This window comes from Argentina silus (assembly GCF_951799395.1).
Source record: "Argentina silus genome assembly, chromosome: 13".
NCBI lineage: Eukaryota > Metazoa > Chordata > Actinopteri > Argentiniformes > Argentinidae > Argentina > Argentina silus.
The window spans coordinates 8,461,716-8,480,951 of NC_139667.1; the positions used below are offsets into that span (position 1 = coordinate 8,461,716).

At 43.7% G+C, this 19,236-nt stretch overlaps 1 protein-coding gene across 2 annotated transcripts; it reads right to left on the reverse strand.

Moving 5' to 3' along the window:
* Window positions 1-448: 448 nt before the first annotated feature.
* LOC310814508 (polypyrimidine tract-binding protein 1-like) lies at window positions 449-14,527 on the reverse strand. Of its 2 annotated transcripts, none has more exons than XM_083683978.1 (16): window positions 14,465-14,527; window positions 13,656-13,709; window positions 13,071-13,098; window positions 9,685-9,745; window positions 9,397-9,569; window positions 9,054-9,200; window positions 8,601-8,780; window positions 8,256-8,366; window positions 7,924-8,101; window positions 7,716-7,793; window positions 7,410-7,585; window positions 5,776-5,809; window positions 4,543-4,635; window positions 3,799-4,015; window positions 3,483-3,560; window positions 449-3,220 (listed from the first exon to the last, which is right to left on the reverse strand). In XM_083683978.1, the coding sequence occupies exons 1-16, from the start codon at window positions 14,470-14,472 to the stop codon at window positions 3,088-3,090; spliced, it is 1,749 nt and encodes a 582-aa protein (XP_083540104.1). In that variant the 5' UTR covers window positions 14,473-14,527; the 3' UTR covers window positions 449-3,087. The 2 variants fall into 2 exon arrangements, with proteins under 2 accessions (XP_083540104.1, XP_083540103.1); XM_083683977.1 differs by having other exon boundaries at window positions 13,071-13,101.
* Between the last annotated feature and the right edge of the window lie 4,709 nt (window positions 14,528-19,236).

The following is a 19,236-nucleotide window of genomic DNA, read 5'->3' on the forward strand; positions in this document are numbered from 1 at the left end:
AGAGGAGAATTACCCATTACCAAATCAAACCCTGGCTCCTTCCCCAAAGCACTTTGTAAAGCTGAAAGGACTGGATTGGAGACATTATATAGAAACAGCTCCCTCTTGTGCTCATAGGCTAGGTAGAATTTGTTATGCCTAAATGTCTTACACCTATCCAATCCTTTTAGATCACCAGGAGTAGTAGCCATATGGGGGCTCAACTCAAGATGAAGCATCTCCTAACTGTGTGAGTTAACAGGCTATAACTAGGACCCAGAGTGCCAATAATGAATGAATTAAGGTATATGAAGTAAAATGGAGTGAATGTAAAGATGGAATGAAAAACTAAAAAACACATCAGAAAATAGTAAACAGAACAGGAATATGGAAATGTTAACCAACACAGAAGGAGGAGGAACAGAGGATAGAGGAAGAGAGGCAGAAACCAAACAAGACCAGATGAAAACAAGGAATAAACGAAAGATTTATTGAAGGCAGAAGAGAGGTGATGTTTCACAGGGAGGAGGGGCAAATACAGAGACACATTTGTGTTCCGATATATTTAATATCTTTGTGTGGTACAAAAATCATCTTTTTCTTCTTGACAAAGAGCTAACAGGTTTGCAACTGTTGTTACCTTTATATCAAAATATACATGTTTGACTGAAACTGGATATAATCCAAATCACTTTGTGGTACAAAAACATGAATATATACAACCATAAGCCCCCAGCTTCATATCCTGTCCACCCCTCCCACCCCCATAAAAAAGGAAATGACAAATAAAAGCTCTTTCCAACCAAGGACAGGCATACATGCTCTACCAGCAACACAGCTCTTGCTGTGCTTCAATGAAGTATCTTTCCTAAAGCATTTACTCTACCAACATAGGCATTTAACTTCAATTAAACAACAGGGGACAATATCCAAATATCATAAATCCAATTTATAACTACTCAAAAATGCACTATAAACGTCATGTAACTCTTGTGGATGTCATTCTGATGTGTAAAAAAAAAAAAAAAGCCCTTGAGGACTTTCTCAATTCTCAGATTCAAGGGAATGTGGAAAAATATATGTTTTTTTTAGAGCATAAAAAAGCCCTATAACTGACTAGCATTCTTTCTTTCTTCTTTTTTTAAACAGCAGAAGTGGAAAGTACTTTGGTCCAGAACAGCATTAACCGTTTGTAGCTACATGAAACTGTTAAACCATGCATAAGAAATCATTTACCAAAACGGATATGAAGACATATAAAATAATATCTGTCTTGGGCCCCTCTATAAACAGGTGTTGCAGGCACACAAGGAATGTGACAGAATTAAGACTTCAGTGTGATCGTGCTACTCAAACCAACAAAGAGTTAAAAGTGCACTAAACTGGAGGGAAATAGGACAGGGACATACTCTCTAAAGGTCTATCGCTCCCTCTAGTCCTGACTAAATCAAAAATTGATTTTCTAGACGCATAAGCCACCACTTGACACTGAATCAGAACAGGCGGTATGGAGCCCACGTCAGGTCTATACATACATCAAGATATTTCACGTTACATCCACTTCAACCAACACTAAGATTACATCCATTAACCATTCTGTTCCATCTGCCTTTTCTCAAGGCAACAGGTAGAAAACCCCAGCATCTAAAAAGGACAGACGCTGAGGAGCCAGGGGAATGAATCAAGGCCTCTTTAGCGACAGGTCTGTCTGATAAACAAAACACCTGGATAAGCATCAACAGTAAACAGGTCAAGGCCAAAGAACTCTTCCGTCCAGTCCCTATAGCAATCAACTCTACGGAAGTCTAAGGCACAGTGATTGTTATAAACCCTGCCCCCAAAAATAGATATAATACAGTATAGAAGTGATACAAGTATAAATGCTAACATAAAAATAACACAATGGAATGAAAACTGTGCCCATCTAAGAAAGGAGTATATGTCAATAGAGAACCCAGTACAGTAGAGCCTCATGTGAGATAGGATTAAATAGGAGGATGGGGATAATTAATGGCTGGGATAACTGAATACATATAGGGAGAAACCAAACCTTTAAGGCTTGAAACTATGCACTTTGCAAAAACATGGAATTTATCAATATTTCAATAACTTGTATTCATAGCTCCAATCTAGGGAAGGAAGCTAAATGCAGGCATGTTCATAAGACCAACACATATGTCTGTCACCTGAGAGAAAAATATTGAGCAGGCCATTTTCTTTTTCCTGAAAATGTAGGTTCAAATTAAGGTCAAAACTTTTGAGTGTCAAAAAACAAAACGAGGAGGCTTTGGGAGCCGGTTCATATCAAATTGATGCCAGTACGTTATGAGGCAAAACTGGCTTGGCTGAGTAAGGCACAAGATTGTTGTGAAAGGCATTACAAACATGACGTTAGTATCTGATCGCTAGTGGCATGGATCCCCAAAGGCTAAAAGGTGGATACATATACAGTATACAAAAAAAAGAAAGAAAAAATATCTACGGAATATAGAAATGGAGAGAGAAGACGTGTGCACAGAGAACGTTCATACAACCTTTTACCAACCAAAATAAAACCTTCAGATGTCTCGATTCTCTCTCTCACTGGCCCTTTAGGTTCAAAGTGGCAACTCAGAAAACACACACACACATATATATATATATATATATATATATATATATATATATATATATATATATATATATATGGTAAATGATAAAGGAATGCTGAAGTGTGTCATGTGTGGATTTAGACAATGTCCACAGAAGTATACATCCGTTGTGGAAGGCGTTTTGTTTCAACAGGTTTGGTCTAAAGTGAGTCTATCATCGGCACACTCCACCCCCTCCCCCTCTCAGATAGTAAACATTTCGTCGCAAAAAGTTGTGCCTTTCCCTCAGCCTTCATTCACACCCCCAAATTAAACTGCATTGGTTATCCCCCTTTGAAGACCACTGCCTTCAGCTTCTCAGTCCCCAATCAGACCAATGGATGAGGCCCAAGGGAAGGGAACAACTTTCTAGAATGAAACGCAGCCTTGGGAGAGAGGCTCTCTCCTCAGGTGGTAGCGTAGGAGAAGGCCACTTAGATGTTAAACTCGGAGGAGGTTACTTGGAGCCTTAAGGGCACTAGATAGTGGACTTGGAGAAGGAGACTCGAAGATGGTGGTTCTCTCCAAGGTCATGGTTGTGGAACTCAATGAGGGACTCGATGGCCTCCTCCACTGAACCCATCTGGATCAGAGCCATCTTACGGTCCTTCCTACATACAGGGACAGGGAGACAATGTAATTACATATCTTGCTTCCTTAATTACTGAGTATTCATATTTTCTGCGTCATAGGGCGAAATGTGTAACTAAAAACTGTCTAGGCTAACCAACTACAGCCAAGGTCAGGGCCAAACCAAGAAAAAGATGTTAAAGAAGTGGAACATTCCTTTAAGCACAGCATTGTCAGACACTAGCCCATGAACATCAGATCTCCATTCCCACATGGAAACAGAGGTGAAAAGGAGTGACTCACTGGAAGAACTTGAAGGCCTTCACCATGGCTCCTGCAGTGACAAACAGTCCTCTGAGGTCCTCCTCCACCACTGATGGCCTAGACAATGAGAGAAAGGGAGAGAGTTATGGAAGAGTGGGATACTAGTACAATCCGAGATATTGTCCTTGATATATTCTGCTGTGTACCGACAGTTGTCTTCAACAGATTTTGTGTGTTTGTTGTGATGTGAACGCTGGACTGGTATGTACTCATGAGACATTAATCTCGTGAGAGGCCTGTAGTGTATCAAGTTGTGGTTGTGTGCATGCCGGTATTAGCATCTTCTACTACTCACGGTATGTTGGAGAGGTGGAGCGTGGCTGAGGGAGGGAAGATGTTGGAGTAGTTCTTGGAGCCGGGCTTCTTGAAGCGGTGCAGGGGGGAGTTGCCATAGTCCTTGGTCAGTCCCTGGTCCTCGTGGCCCTCTCTGGGCAGCTGGACGTTGGTGTGTTTAGACAGAGTCACGCGCACCGCCCTCCCATGCAGCCTCTGGCCGTTCAGGTGGCTCATTGCTGAGGGAACAAACAGACGTTAGGAAGTTAAAAGACTAAACTGGTTTTTAAATAGTGGTCAAACAGGGGAGAGACTGTAAAGCTCCAGGGTACTGTTCCTGTCTGTGTAGGTGTGAAGGAGTAGGATAAATAAAGGCAATGTGGTGGAATCACCCTGGAGCTCTAGATGGGAGTCATTTATACTTATTTTTTCTATTTATAGGGATAGTTCAACCAAATTATAAACTCATATTTGGTCCCTTCCCTGAAAGGGGTCTATGGGGCAAAGACAGTTCAATTCATACTTTGGTTCTGTTTATTTGGGCACTGTCACTAACTAATTGCATTTATATTTCTTCATAGCAAAAACACAATGGCAGTCACTGGACCCTAAATTAGCATGTTTGAAATGTTACTCCTAAATCATGTCAAAAAAGTCTCAATGACTTGATTGAAGTGACGGAGAAGATTTAGAAGGGCGAGGGAAGGGAGTTACATTAATCCCTGCATATATAATATAATGAAGAGAGGAGTTGGTTGGTAGATACCCAGCTGAGCCTGTGTTCCATCAGCCATCTGTATCAAAGCGTTCTCCTTCTTGTTGAACAGGATCTTCACTCTCAGCACATCGCCATACACACCTTTGAAAGACAGGAAGACTGGTCACACACACACATACGGCCAACCAGGGACAAGAACACAGCCAAACCTTGAGGCACACAGCCAATCACAGCAAGGAACACAATCTAGGCTAACCCTACCGAAATCAGGGACGATGATACAATCAAGATCATTCAGATTGAAAGCATTCAGTCAAGGGACTGTACTTCTGATAGCACTTTTCATGTGATTGAGCAGAGGTAGACTAAGGTTTGATAGTATGAACTAGCCTGATATGCATTGCAGAGTGGTTCTTTGCTAAACCTAAATAGCACAGCCTACTCAAAGTCCTAAAAGATGGTTTCTTGCAATGATGAAAGAAAGGGCTACGACAGAGGTCTGACTGGATGGTGATTTGAGAGGGCGAGTTCAATCAAGGAATGGTTGGATTGGTGATAAAGTATTCAACAGTCACACATATAAGAAAATGTAGATTTAAGGACAGACGGGGTTGGAGCGGGGGAGGGGGGGGGGCTTTCTGAGACACATGCGATGGGAGCAAACATGCAGATTCCCCTAGGTTCTGAGAAGAAGGAGACTTAACGGGACATGACATACTCCCACAGATATGTCCATTCAAAATGGACAGAAAGACGCAACATCTCATTTTCCCCCAATGTCTGAGAATGACTAGCAGCAGCGCAGGGGGTGGGGGTTGTAATCAAAGACTGAAAAAATGCAATTTGATGGATTTCTATGCTTTAGAATGGGATGTGAGGGGCATAACAAACAGTAGCTTGTATTTTCTCTCTCTCATATATCTGAACCAAATTGAGTGTATTCAGCGTCTATAGGATGCAAATTTTCATAGGGAGTACTGTCACTGGCTTCTGAAAAGTATGCTTGTCAACGGTGGACTGTCACAGTTTTTATTTACTTACTGTGGACAATCAATGAAATGCTGCAGCTTTCTGACATTTTCTCATCTCTCAAACACACACACAAACAAAATAAACCCACAACAACCAAAACAGGTCATACATACATACAAACCAAACCAACACACACAGTTGAGTCTTGACGACTCGCCAATAACAAAATAAAAACCAAAACATGAGACAACCCAAGCCCACCGTGGCAGGTACAGTAGTAATAAAGGAGATGAAGGAATGATAACATACCGAAAAGAATAAATAGGCAGTGTGGCGTAACGCTCTTTAGAGACAGCAGGGGGGAGCAGCGGGGCAGGGAAGGGGGAGGAGGGAGAGGGGAAAGAATTGTAGCGGAGTGGAGGACAGTGGAGTGGAGTCGGGACATGTCCGCAGGCCACGGGCAGCGAGGTCCACAGGAAGGCCACATTACCATGGAGGGAGGAGAGGCATGAAAGAGAGGGAGAGAGAGAGAGGGAGGGAGAGGAGGGGGGGGGGGGAGGTAGAAAGAAAAGAAAGGGGACCCATAAAGGGTGAGAGTGACAGAGTAAGAGGGAGATCAGAGAGGGATGGGAGAAAGAGAGATGGTTGGGAGGAAGAGGGAAAGACAGGGGGAGGGAGAAGGAGAGGAGTGAAGAGGGACCAACATGGTGCCAATGTTGTGTATTGTTTGACATTGTGTTTTATTGGAACGTGGATCCCAAATTGGGGACAATGGGCAGTGAGGGGGGTAGAGAAGGAGAGGTTGGACAAGGAGAGAGAGGGAGGAGGAGTGGGGGGGTAACAATTGGTCATGGGGCGTGCAGTCAGTTGGCAAGAGTCCAGGTGAGGGGGGGGTTTAAAATAAAAAAGGGAGGGGGGAGAAGAGGAAGAGGGGGGAGGGAGAGAAAAAGAAAAAGGAAGTAAAAAAACAAGGTCAGTATACACAAAGAAATGTAGTGCTTCAGACAGTAGGACTGGCTAAATTAAAATGCACTGTCACTATGGGAACACTAGGAGAAAAAGAAGAGAAAAAAGATTAACAATGAAATACAGAAAAAAGGCAGAGACAATATGTACTTTTGAATGCAACACTAAGTCATGTTTCAATTTAAGTAAGACTCAAATTCAACCCTGAATATAAAAGCACATTAATTCCTAAATAATCCCTTATATAGAGTTAAACAAGTGTCTCAAATGATGTCTACATAATTAATACAACTAAAGGATGTACCAGACAACAGATGTCTACTGAAATGTAATGAATATGTAATGACTACTAATGTACCCACTCAAATTTTCTAGTCATAAATGATGTGTGTTTCTAAAAAAAAAAGTAATATTGTCTCTCCAGCAACTCAAGAATGAATTTCAACTAAATGGACAAAAATGAAGACATGAAAATGGTAGATAAAAATAGAAGTTAGTTTCTTTTGGGGGATAAACTTTTAAAAAATGTACGGTGAACAAAGTGGCAGTAGAGAAAATGCAGGAGGTTTCGGTCAAACACAAGAGAAGAGTATTCAGGAGGAAGGGGGCTAGAGTCAACAAGGCCACAGCTTCCGTCCCAATAAAGTGAATTCTGCATAGAATTGAAACTACCGGTTTCAAGTAGTACAGAAAAAATATGTAACAATAATGTTATATTGTTGTGTTTTGTAAGTAGTGAGGTGAAACCTGATCATTGTTTGGCATGGTTTGACAATGTTCTACTTTGGGAAATACAGGTAAACATTTTGAGTCCGAGTACAAAGCCATACAGTTAAAGAGGAAGGTGGGTGACAGTACTGACCGCTCCGGGTTGAGGTTTCTGAATGACATTGTATGTGTGTACTGCAGTGCTGTATAGTATTATACTGTATAGAGACTCAGAGAGGGGGGTAGAGTGGTATAGGAACAGTACTGACCTCAGGGTTGAGGTTGCTGACCAATAGGACGCTGTGCCCCCCGGCGCCGAGCCCTGATAGGCCGAGCCGACCGGCTGCTGCTGCTGCAGCCGCCATGCCCCCAGGCATGCCACCCAACTGCGCCGCCAGGGCACTGGGCACACCCTGCATGCCCTGCATACCCTGCATAGACAGACCTACCGACACATAACAGTAAATAATAAAAACCAGACGGCAGATGACATTAACATTCATAACTTTTAATAACCTAATGGGCTTTATATAGGGCACAAAGGAGAGAAAGGGTCAAACTGTTGTCTCACTGACCTGCTTGTTGGATTGCGAACTGTGGGGGGAAAGCATGAGCACCACCATACGGAGATGCTGAGATTAAACCTGGGGCACCTGAGAGAAAGGGGGTGAGAGAGAGATATTAATATCTCGGACCCTGTCAACATGGGCTGTTTAACTCACTTACAATCAATCATTGGCAGATTTTCTGGTGTGTGTGTGTGTGTGTGTGTGTGTGTCTTACCGAAAGCTGCGGCCATGGCCTGGTGCTCCATGGAGGGCTGGGAGTCTCCTGTGGGCAGGTCTGGTCTGGTGTAGTCTCTGCTCTTGTCGTTGTTGTATTTCACGTTGAGGCTGGTGAGCTTGGAGAAACTGATTCTCAGAGTACAGCAAGCATTGTAGATGTTCTGACCATCCAGAGACTGAGGGGAAAGACACAGGCTTTGTATTCAGTGTGTTGAAGTCAGTTTGAGATCAATGCTATTTCTTCAAAATACAGCAAGGCCAGACAGGACAGTCATTGACTTCAGAGCATTTTTCATCCTGTATAATGCGTGTGTGTGTGTGTATACGTACCAGTTTGGCATGCTGGGCAATCATGCCGTCGGAGTACTGCACCAGAGCCTGGAACTGGTTGTTCTTGGTGAAAGTGATGATCTTCAGCACAGTGCCAAACTTAGAGAATATCTGGAGGAGGAGATAAATGACCATCAGTTAAGACGGATGAGCTCAGATTCATTTAAGACACTTTCCTCTAAAAAGGAAAAACACTGCAATGAACTCAAGTAGATTCTTGACAAACAAACAGAAATCCAGAAAGGTTCCAACTTCATATCCATGTGTTCATCTATTCAGGGCAGAACATCTTCTCTGTGATTTAGGCTATGGGGCCTACATGTATGTGTGTGTGTGTGTTTATACCTGATGGAGGACGTCCAGGGTGACGGGGTAGAAGAGGTTCTCCACTATGACCCGTAGTACAGGGCTCTGGGTTCCCATCCCGCCCATGCCCATGCTCGCCGCCTCGGCCCCGGACACTGCCATACCACCCATACCGCCGCTCTGCACGGCATTCACCGCCTGTAGCGCTGCCTGGGCACGCTAGAGGAGACGCACAACTTTATGACAACATCTCCACAACGTTCACTTCATTACATCATACCATCTGATATGCACCGCTGCTTGAGCCCTCTATACCCCACATCTGTTTATTCTCTCTCTCTCTCCCCCTGTTCTTCATTTATTTTATCTGTAAAGCGCATTCGTATTGCATTCGTTTATGAGATGCACTACATAAAACAAGTTAAAATTTGATTCGGGATGACGACAACTGATTGTAGGGTTGATTATTGACAGGAATTGTCTGGTTCTTACCACTTGGTTGGGGGAGTTGTCGGTCTTGAGCTCCTTGTGGTTGGAGTACTGCATGTAGACGGGGTGGTTCCTGATGACAGGGGTGACGGTGGAGTAGTAGCTCACCATGGTCTGGGCGCACTCTTCGCTGTTCAGCTCCAGGAAGGCCTATAGGCGAAAGACAGACACACACACACACACACACACACACACACACACACACACACACAGTCAGTACAAGACTAAAGAAGATACCAGGGGAGATATTGGCAGGAGGAGGGCTTTCAAGACAACACACAACACTGTTTGTTTACTTTTAATCGAGCATGAACACGTGTGGGTGGGTCTGTCACAATGTGCTTACCTGGTTCTTTCCCTTCAGCATCAGCAGGTTGGTGACCTTGCCGAAGGGTAGTCCCAGACTGATGACCTCGGCCTCGTTGATGTCGTTGGGCAGTTTGCGCACGTGGATGACACGTGACGGAACGCCTGGACTCCGGATGTCACCTTTGAACTTTTTGCTGTCGTTGCCATTGGCTGTACAGGAAAAACACATGGGGAACATTAACGTCCCAGACCAGATAGATAGATTATCATGGAGTAACACACACACACACACACAGGATCCATACTTGCACACACACAAACCCACCTGAGCTCATGATATAAGGCCCGTTGGCTATGCAGGAAGAAAAGAGTTCGTCGGATCCCCTCTGTTAAACCGGGAAAAAAAGAACAATCAATTTACTCCGTAGAAAACGTGGTGCTCTTTCTGCCATCTTGTTTTCACAACCAAGGCGTTGCATAATAACTGGGGAGATATTTCATAACCAAGGAGGATACCGGAAAAACTTCATATCATATCCACACACCCTTTCACTGGAATACAATGCCCTTCTCTGCAAGTGCTATTCTCACCACACACAAAATGTTCCATGTCATATTTTTTCCTTAACGCCGAGCTAGATTATATCAAACTGTCCAGTGTCCATTTAGAACACAAAACGTAAGTCTGAATGTGGGGAATGTTTAACCAACCACACGTCTCTCGTCACAAGACACACAGGAGGAGTGCAGCATCGGGAGTTTGTAAACGCTGTGTCAGCAGCAGTAAGACAACACCAACACGTCCTCTTCAAGGGAGTCAAACCAAAAGACTGGGGACAGAGATTCTCCCAGACGGCTGCCCTCTGCCACAGCCCTGTCCACTGTCCCTCCAGTAGCTGATAAAGCTGGGTCTTCTCTCTCTCCATCTGTGTGTGTGTTAATAGAGCTATTCTCCAGAATCACAGTTGGTTGAGAGAGAGAACTGGAGTGTAGCAGTCACACGGAGTGGCTCAGCAGCCTAAGCCTCTCCATCACTCCACAATGGAGGTCCTGTTTAGACGCATACTGGGGGGGCATTGTCACACAGGCTGAGCAGCACACACACATATGCGGCCTTATGGTCTCTTCCTGGGGCTCTGCTGTTGGCGCTTGAGAGGCCTGGGGTACTTAAGAACAACGAGGAATGCAGGTTGGACTACTTTCCTATTGCGCTTCATGGGTTTTTATTAAGGCCCAAGATAAAGCGAAGACGTTGTGTTGCATCACTCTTTTGTGAGCCGATTCGCGACTGAGAGGTTCTCAAATGGAGGGTCTCACAGAGTGGAAGATCCAAGACATATGGTTTTTAAACTGCATCAGGTGACAACAGCAGTTGCCGTGGAGAGAACATATCCCATTGCAGTGCAGACAACTCATCTGATTGGTCCAAGAAAAAAACCCTAGCCCCTTCCCCCTAAAGTGTTTCTGAAGTGACAAGATGGGCGTTAGCAATATGGCTTCACCTGGCCTTCCAATTTTCGGATGGTTTTTGATTTAGGGCACTTCGGTCTGCAGCCATATTGGTTACACTTACTCAATGACTTCAGATCTGCAGACACTGAAGGGAAAGGGGCCAGCTTTAGGAGCAGGCCATCCACTTCCTCTACTGTGAACTGGCCATTGTTCCACATCAGCACCCCTCCCACCCGTTCACTTCCTCATTCTATTAATAACCACAGAACTGAGGCAGGAAAAAGAGGAGACATGACAGAAATATAAAGGCTTGATTTTTAACTGAATTGAGAGAGGGCTCAGTAGCCCTCTGGAGATATATCTCTGCCTCATTATGATCACAAACCCTGACGGGAGGGAAAAGCAGAGAAACAAAAGGCAAGAGGGATCCAAGTAAGAGATGACTACCCGACCAATCCCATCCAACTCCTACACAAACCTGCCCTACAAGTTCTAACTGTGCCAGATCCTGTTTCCACAGACTTCTGGTAGTCTAAAAGAAACCTGAGAGGATGACACAGCACACATTGTGTACTGCCACAGTTGAATATCTCCCTGTAAGCCTGTAGGCGAGACGAACGCTGGAATGCATCCGCATGTGACAGCCTAAGTTGCTTTCAGCTTGAACAAAACAGAAGAAAGACCTTTTGAAAGAGAAAACAAAAAGTAACAGTAAATGGACACCTTTGGGTAGCCTAGTATCTCCTACATTTCAAAGCTGTTCCTCCCGTGCTGTGCTTATTGAATACGACACTACTTTAGAGCTTCAGGTTTCGCCAAAAGTCCAACCCCAGGGAACCCCCCATGCACACATTGCAGGTGGGAGCATGTTTACTCTGTGATACAGCTCCAGCCTCAGGGGGTAGGGAATCAAGTCGGATTGGGGGCTGGGGTCGGAATGTGACCGCAGAATTCCAGACGCTCCGTCCAGACGGAATAATTACAGATTCCAGAGGGGCAATCCTCCGTAACGCTGTAGGACTATAGGCTAACCATTCCCACAACACTTGGAAAAAAAACGGACGAAGCACACAATGAATAACAGGCAAGACAAGTTCTGACTCGGTAAACAGGGAAAGCTAATTATATTGGGATAGGTCTAATGACAGAAGTGAATTTGCAGGGCCTGTCTCCTCCACACACAAGTAGCCTAAATCATATTCACAAACTCCAGCCTTGCATGGTCTCACATAGAAATAGAATGCCATCTTTCAAGTTCCTGTTCTTCAGCATAACAGTTAAGCTACATTGACATGCTAATGCACGAAAGGAAGCAGTGTGATGTGTGTGTGTGTTTCTCTCTGGGCATGTATCAAAGTGTTTGTTTAAACAGCAGAGGACCTTGACCAGCCCGAATGAGGAGGAGTGTTTGGAGGGGAGTTACAGCCCTGGGCCTCGTTCCATTACTAGGCTATACAAACACTACTCCTCCCTGGATCCTGTTCCATTAGACCTACTTCAAATACATGCCTCCCCTCATCATCCCTGTGATCCCCTCATGATCATTTGAAAACGAATGACGTAAAGGAAGGATGCATCTGAATTTAGTATTAGAACTGGACTGCTTGCTTTCAGCATTGCTTTCTTCAGAGTGGTAAATTAAGCACCAGAGTTAGCCTTCAACAGGAAGTTTCATTGCACAATTCAACAAACAAACCCAACGGCCAAGCATGATGATACACTACCACAACTGCCATGTTGAAACACACAGCAGCATTCCTCTAAAGAGAACCACATGTCTTCTGGACAATTTAGTTCTTACAACCAATTCAATCTTATAAGCACTGGTGAATCTGCTTTAGTTCAGTTGATTATTGCATTATTTTCAGTGCAGTGAGCGTGATAGCTGGCTCAATAGGGGAACCTTAAACAGCCCTTCTGCATTTCCAGAGGAAGCTCCTACTTTCATACCAAACAGAGAGACACATTCATCCCTCCACAGTCTGTGTAACATCACAGCTGTCAGATACTGAGCTACTTTACATCTGACCGGAATGGACAGTAAAAGTAGCCTGACTCATGAGAAACACCAGACTTCAATGTTTAGATGGGAGGGAAAAGTCTAACTTCGTGTACAAGGAAATGACAGATTGCAAAAGACATTTCTTTGTTCATCAAAAGTCGATAATCTATTATATATCATATCAAAATTATCAGCAAAACATTTGAATATGAAAATTATCAAATAAAAACCGTTATGAATCATGTAAAGGTGCCTACCTTGGTGCCAACTGATATGTCATGGACACTGCTGTGAAAGGGAGAGAACAATCATTTAAAAAGTGACAACAGAATAACAGACATTTCACAAGGCTAGCATACTACCTCCAGGTCAACCCACAGTTGAAAGACAGACAGAACATACAGCAGAAACAGACCCGTCTTTTAACTGAAACTTCAGACTTCCTCAAATAGAACTGTGTTGATGCAGGGGCGCAACATATAGGAAGTGCCTCAGAAACCCAACATGACATGAAATCAACTATAATAAAAAATATCATTGGTTGAATCTCAAAAAGTATTTCCTCCTGTCCTCACACCCTCTCAAAAAAACATTGCAGAAGAGGGTCCGTTAGTTCATCCTCCAATGCGTTAAGAAGTAGGCGAAGAGAGAGGAAGCAAGGAATCGAGGGAAGACTTGAGATTCACCTCCCTCCAATCCCTTCCCCCCTCTGAATAGTAAAAAGGTATAGTAGGCCGATCCATTGTAGAGTTTCACTGTCAACAACAGCTCCCTCCACAATGGCAAAACATGTTCAACTTCACAATAAGGACATCACACTCAATGAAACAGACAATACTTACTCAATTTCAGTGACGTAACCGGATCCCAGGGGGTACAGATCAGTGTCTAGGCGGCTGTGGGGGAGAGGAAAAAAGAGGTGCAAGTTCAGGAAGGGGTAGAAACTTGAGTAGAGACTATATAATTAATTGCGACAAAGCCTAAATAATTGATACCCCGGCATAGGTTAGTTCTCTCCAACAAAACAAAGAACAAACTCCATGGTATATTATGTGCAAAATGCGTTCCCATCAACAATCTGAGTGTTTCTCTACTTTTGCAAGAAAATGGGCATTCATGACTTAACATTTCATAATCTATTATCATTGCCCAAGTCAGACTCCCGATGTTTGATTGAATCAACAGGTCACAAACATCTTCAAGGCAGACTCTCCGCCATTCACTACCACTGAATGCGGAAATGACCAACGTGAGACACGTTGGTTCAAGCAGTTTCTTGTTCCACTAAGCTGCACATTTCTTTCCGTGAGCAAAACTTTTAAGGTGGTTACTCTGATTAACAAAACAGTGTAGCTATAATGATACTGTTATGTTATTCCGTAGCTATAACCAATTCAGCTAAGGTAACTCTTCACTAGCCAACTCCTCCAGACATATTTGGAGATTTCTCGGGCAAACAAGGCAAGCTCGCTAAGCTACAAAGCGCCTGTCTTGAACAGTTACACGCATAATTTCCCAATTTCAAAAATAACGTTTAACACAACCCATGAACAGGTATAAATACGACCGAAATGGCAATATAGAAGAAAGTTCAAACAGTCACATTTTTTCAGAATCTTTTTGTAATAAAAGCTGGATCTTTTTCACTTACCCGTCCATTGCACAATACAAACTGCAGGTCTGGAAAGCGGAGGTAGGGCGGTAGATTTCCTTGGTTTTCGTACAAAATGGCTGAACACACGGAGGCGTCCGCTGATTAGTCCAGCCAGTTGGAAGAGCACAAAATGGGCGGTCACTCACACCTTGCATCACAATATGATTGGACAAAACCTCCATCATTTGTAAAAGGCAGTGGCAAAAGTTCGACTGAAAGTTCCAAAGTGGTAAAAAGAGAAAAAAAAAAAAAAAGGATCATGGAACTTCGGTACCACGAAGGCATGTCTCAGTGAAACTTGACAATTGTTAATAGTAAAATGAAAAAAACTAGTAAAATGCCACAATACCTTGACCTGCAATAGTGACAAATCATCTGATGGCTCTGCTACCTTTGATTCACATATGTCTATGATAGATAGATAGATAGATAGATAGATAGATAGATAGATAGATAGATAGATAGATAGATAGATAGGTACTTTATTGATCCCTGAGGGGAAATTAAGGCGTTACAGAAGCTCACACCATAAACAACAACAACAATAGAATATTATAGAATAATAACATAAAGTAGACATCTGAAACATTATATACAGTAAGAACAGTCCAGTATGATTTAACATCCCCCAGCCTGACTCTGATCACCCCGATCGAGCCAGGCAGGCAGAAAAGATCTCCTATAGAGTTCGTTAGTGCAACGTGGTTGTAATAATCTGTTGCTAAAGGAGCTTCTCTGCACTGCCACAGTGTCATGTAGGGGATGGGATGGATTGTCCATGATGGTCAGGAGTTTGGTCCTCATCCTCCTATTGGCCACCTTCTCCACAGTGTCCAGGGTGACACTAGGAGACAGGGGGACCCTAATCTTTCTAAAGTCCACCACCATCTCCTTTGTCTTGCTGATGTTGAGTAGCATGTGGTTCTGCTCACACCACTCAACAAAACTGTCCACCAGTCCTCTGTACTTGGTCTCCTGGCCTCCACTGACACATCCCACAATAGCAGAATCGTCTGAGAACTTCTGCAGATGGCAAGTATCTGTGTTGTGCCTGAAGTCCGAGGTATAGAAGGTGAAGAGGAAGGGAGCCAGAACTGTCTCCTGGGGGGTGCCAGTGCTGCTCACCATCCAGTCCGACACACATCCCTGCAGCCGTACAAACTGTGGCCTGTTCGTCAGGTAGTTTGTAATCCAGGAAACAATGGGGGAGTCTACCTGCATTCTCAGCAGGTTAACCGCAAGTAGTATGGTGTTAAATGCACTGGAGAAGTCAAAGAACATGACCCTCACAGTGCTGCTAGCCTTATCTAAATGGGAGTGAGCTCTGTGTAGCAAGTAGATGATGGCATCATCCACACCAATGTCTGCCTCTATAGTCATTCAGAACACTGGGGTTCCTTTTCTTTAGTACTGGTACCAGGCAAGATTTTTCCACATTGATGGGACCTTTTCCAGACTGAGGCTCAGGTTAAAGACTTTGAGCACCCTCGGGCTCACACCGTCAGGGCCAGTAGCCTTCCTGGTGCGGAGTTTCCCTAGCTCTCTCTTCACCTGAGCCATACTGATGAAGACACTGGAGCGGGGGTGGGGGGGTCGTTGACTGTGGCAGTGGTGTCGGGGGGCAGAATGATGGGGGGCGCTGAAGAGTTGTGAAGTGAGGAAATGGTGGGGCTGGAGGAGGAGGGGAATGGAGAGGGAAGGGAGAGGGTACTGGATGGGATAAAGGGGTAGGTGAGAGGTGTGAATGGGTCCAGACAGGGCAAGTGGAGGGGAGGGGTTCTGGTCCGGTAGCTGAGCAGGGCTGGAGGAGTTGGGGGGGGGGAGAAGGAGAAGGAGGATGGAGTGGAGAGTTGTTGGTGGAGCTGGGGGAAGGGAGACAATGACCCCGGAGTCAAAGTTGTTGAAGAACTGGTTCAACTTGTTGGCCCTGTCCAGATCTCCAGCCACTTGCGGGTCATTAGCCTGCTTGTAGCCGGTGATCTTCCTCACGGTGCTCCACACCTCTCTTGTGTTGTTGTCCTGCAGGCTGTCCTCCATCTTCTGCCTGTAGGTGTCCCTGCACTCCTTCAGCTTCTCCTTGAGCTTCCTCTGCACCCGCTTCAGTTCTTCCTTTTCACCAGACTTGAAGGCTCTCTTCTTGTCGTTGAGGAGATGTTGGTGTCCTTCACATCAGCATACAACAGGTCCAGTGTTTTGTTCTTCCTAGTGGGGCACTTCACAAACTGGGAGAACGTTGCCAGTGTTTTTGTCAGGGTGACATGGTTAAGATTGCAATGAATGAGCTGGGGTGCTGGGTCTGTAGTCTATGATTTGATTAAGCACATCAAATGAGCCACAGCAACAGTTATACAACCAGCAATAACATCACAAGACAGAGGGGTATATTAGGATTATAGTGCTCCTTATAGAACTGGCTCTAGATATTATACCTGTTAGATCTTGATCACCTGAGCATGTCAACATCTCTCTGGTTAAACCCAGCTACTCTCAGGCTGCAACATTTTTACAGCCATAGGCATAGGATTGAAGTTCATCCCACAGCCTGCCAGCAAGTGGCAGTATTTCTCTATAGCTATACTACTGTGCTGAGGATGTACGCAACCATAACCATAACCATAGAAATATAATGATTTGATGATCGTGAATAACTCAAGGCTCAAGTTAACCCAAGACCAGGGCATGAGTGGACACATAACACACAGCAGGTCACAGCAGGAGTCTAATCCCTCTATCTCTCCCTCTCTCCTTCTGACCCTTCTGTCTCTCCTGTGTTCAGCAAGGCCCCCCTGCTGATCTCCCCAGGAGCCCCCATGCCCAGCTGACTGACTCCATTACTCACAGTGTAATGCTGTTTCACCCATTAGGAGGCAGACACGCCTCACCACTCATGCCACCATTAGCATTGGAATGACTGCCACGCATGTGTGTGTTTATGTAAACCCTGCTTTGGTTAATCACATAAAAACAACTGTCCACCCGAAGCTGTAAACAAACAGTAGTTTTATTGGAGATTAAACATTTGGACGACCACAGAATAGATGAACAGGCATTGGTCTAAAACACAGAGGGCAGACGGACAAGTCCAACCAACTGAACCTGACAAAGGCACCAACAGTACACAGATGTTGTTTATCTTTTAAAATGCACACAGCAAATACAATACTGCCCCATACAGCGGCCATCTAGAAAACAATAATAAACAAACCAGTACGATTATAGTGGAAATGTAATGTACACATGGAAATGATTTGTCTATCCATGCTGCCAGTTGTCTCATCCTGGAATGTGAGAAAGGCTTTCTTTTCCCCCCTGGTGTTAACTGTGGACAGTAGACTGAGTCCAGGTGAATGACAACAACTCCATGTTAGATCCTTATCAGTCATTTTTAGCGTGACTGAATAACCTGGAACACGAAGGGAGATGGCGAGTATAGAGGGACTCAACCTTAGCACCAACCTCAGGGGTTATGTCTGTCTGTCTGTCTGTCTGTCTGTCTGTCTGTCTGTCTGTCTGTCTGTCTCTCTGCCTGCCTGTCTGTCTGTGGTGGTCAGAGATGGGCCATGTGAGGGCCTCCAACACATGGCATAGAATGAGAAATAACAACAGCCAGAATCACTGGCTCAGACCGACCACTAGTGCCCCACTGTCTGGTAGCAGGTCTAGAAGATCAGGCGACATTCAGGCGACCATTTTGGGGCTCCTCCCTCCACCATAGGGTGGGACACAGAAACCAGAAATCTATCCACACAGAGACACTGGGAATGAAAGAGCTGTTTTGTTCTAATGTAAATTCATTCTGAGGACAGTTTCACAGGCCCCATTACTGTAGAATCCTAATTGAACCCCTGATTACATTCATATGAAAACCATAATGGAGACCTGACGATGAATATATATCTACCTGTTAGGTTTCATGCAGTGCTACCTCATTATAAGATTCAACATTGACATTATTGCTCACGTAACAAAAATCAATAAGCATCACAATAAATGGCTTAACTGAATGAACCAACACAAATTATTTTGATGATTTGCATGTGCATGTGTTTTCTTATGAGATGCAATGAGGCATATACTGTAGCATGTCTAAAGACATATTTAAGAGACATTATGCTGCTGTGTCGATTTTTTTTTCAGAACTTAACGTTTGATTTCATACCGTGAACAGTCACATATATTATTGTATGATAAAGACAACAGATATAGATGAGAATATATGGGTCTAGATAGCACAGGTTTTTTCCTTAATGACCGTGACTGAAATGGAGTAGTACAAGCTGGCATGCAAACAGTGGTTTGAGATGATGTGGAAGAAACCAAAAACAAATAAATACATTGTATAAAACATAATTTGATATCAATATATTAAAATACTATTTAAAAACAATATTTTAGAGACAATATTGTAATATGAAATTGACAAATAGTTGATACACAGAGAAATATACGTACATATGCATCTGTGTATCTTTGTTGTTCTGACTAAATCACAATGATTAAACATTTTCCAGATCTCCCCTTTGGATAGCAGTACAATCCAGAGAGCTGTTAATTTTTTTTTTCCAATAACAACCATGAACTTACATACAGTTCAATAATAAAGATACCTATACATACTGAACACATTATAAATGTCAAGACAGAAAAATAGAAAAATATCAATAGAAATAATAAGCAAAATACATATCAGAGGATGTATACAGAGTAGTATACTGTCTTTTGTGGTTGTTGTGGCTGTAGACATTGTTTTATTGGCTTTAGTTGTTGTT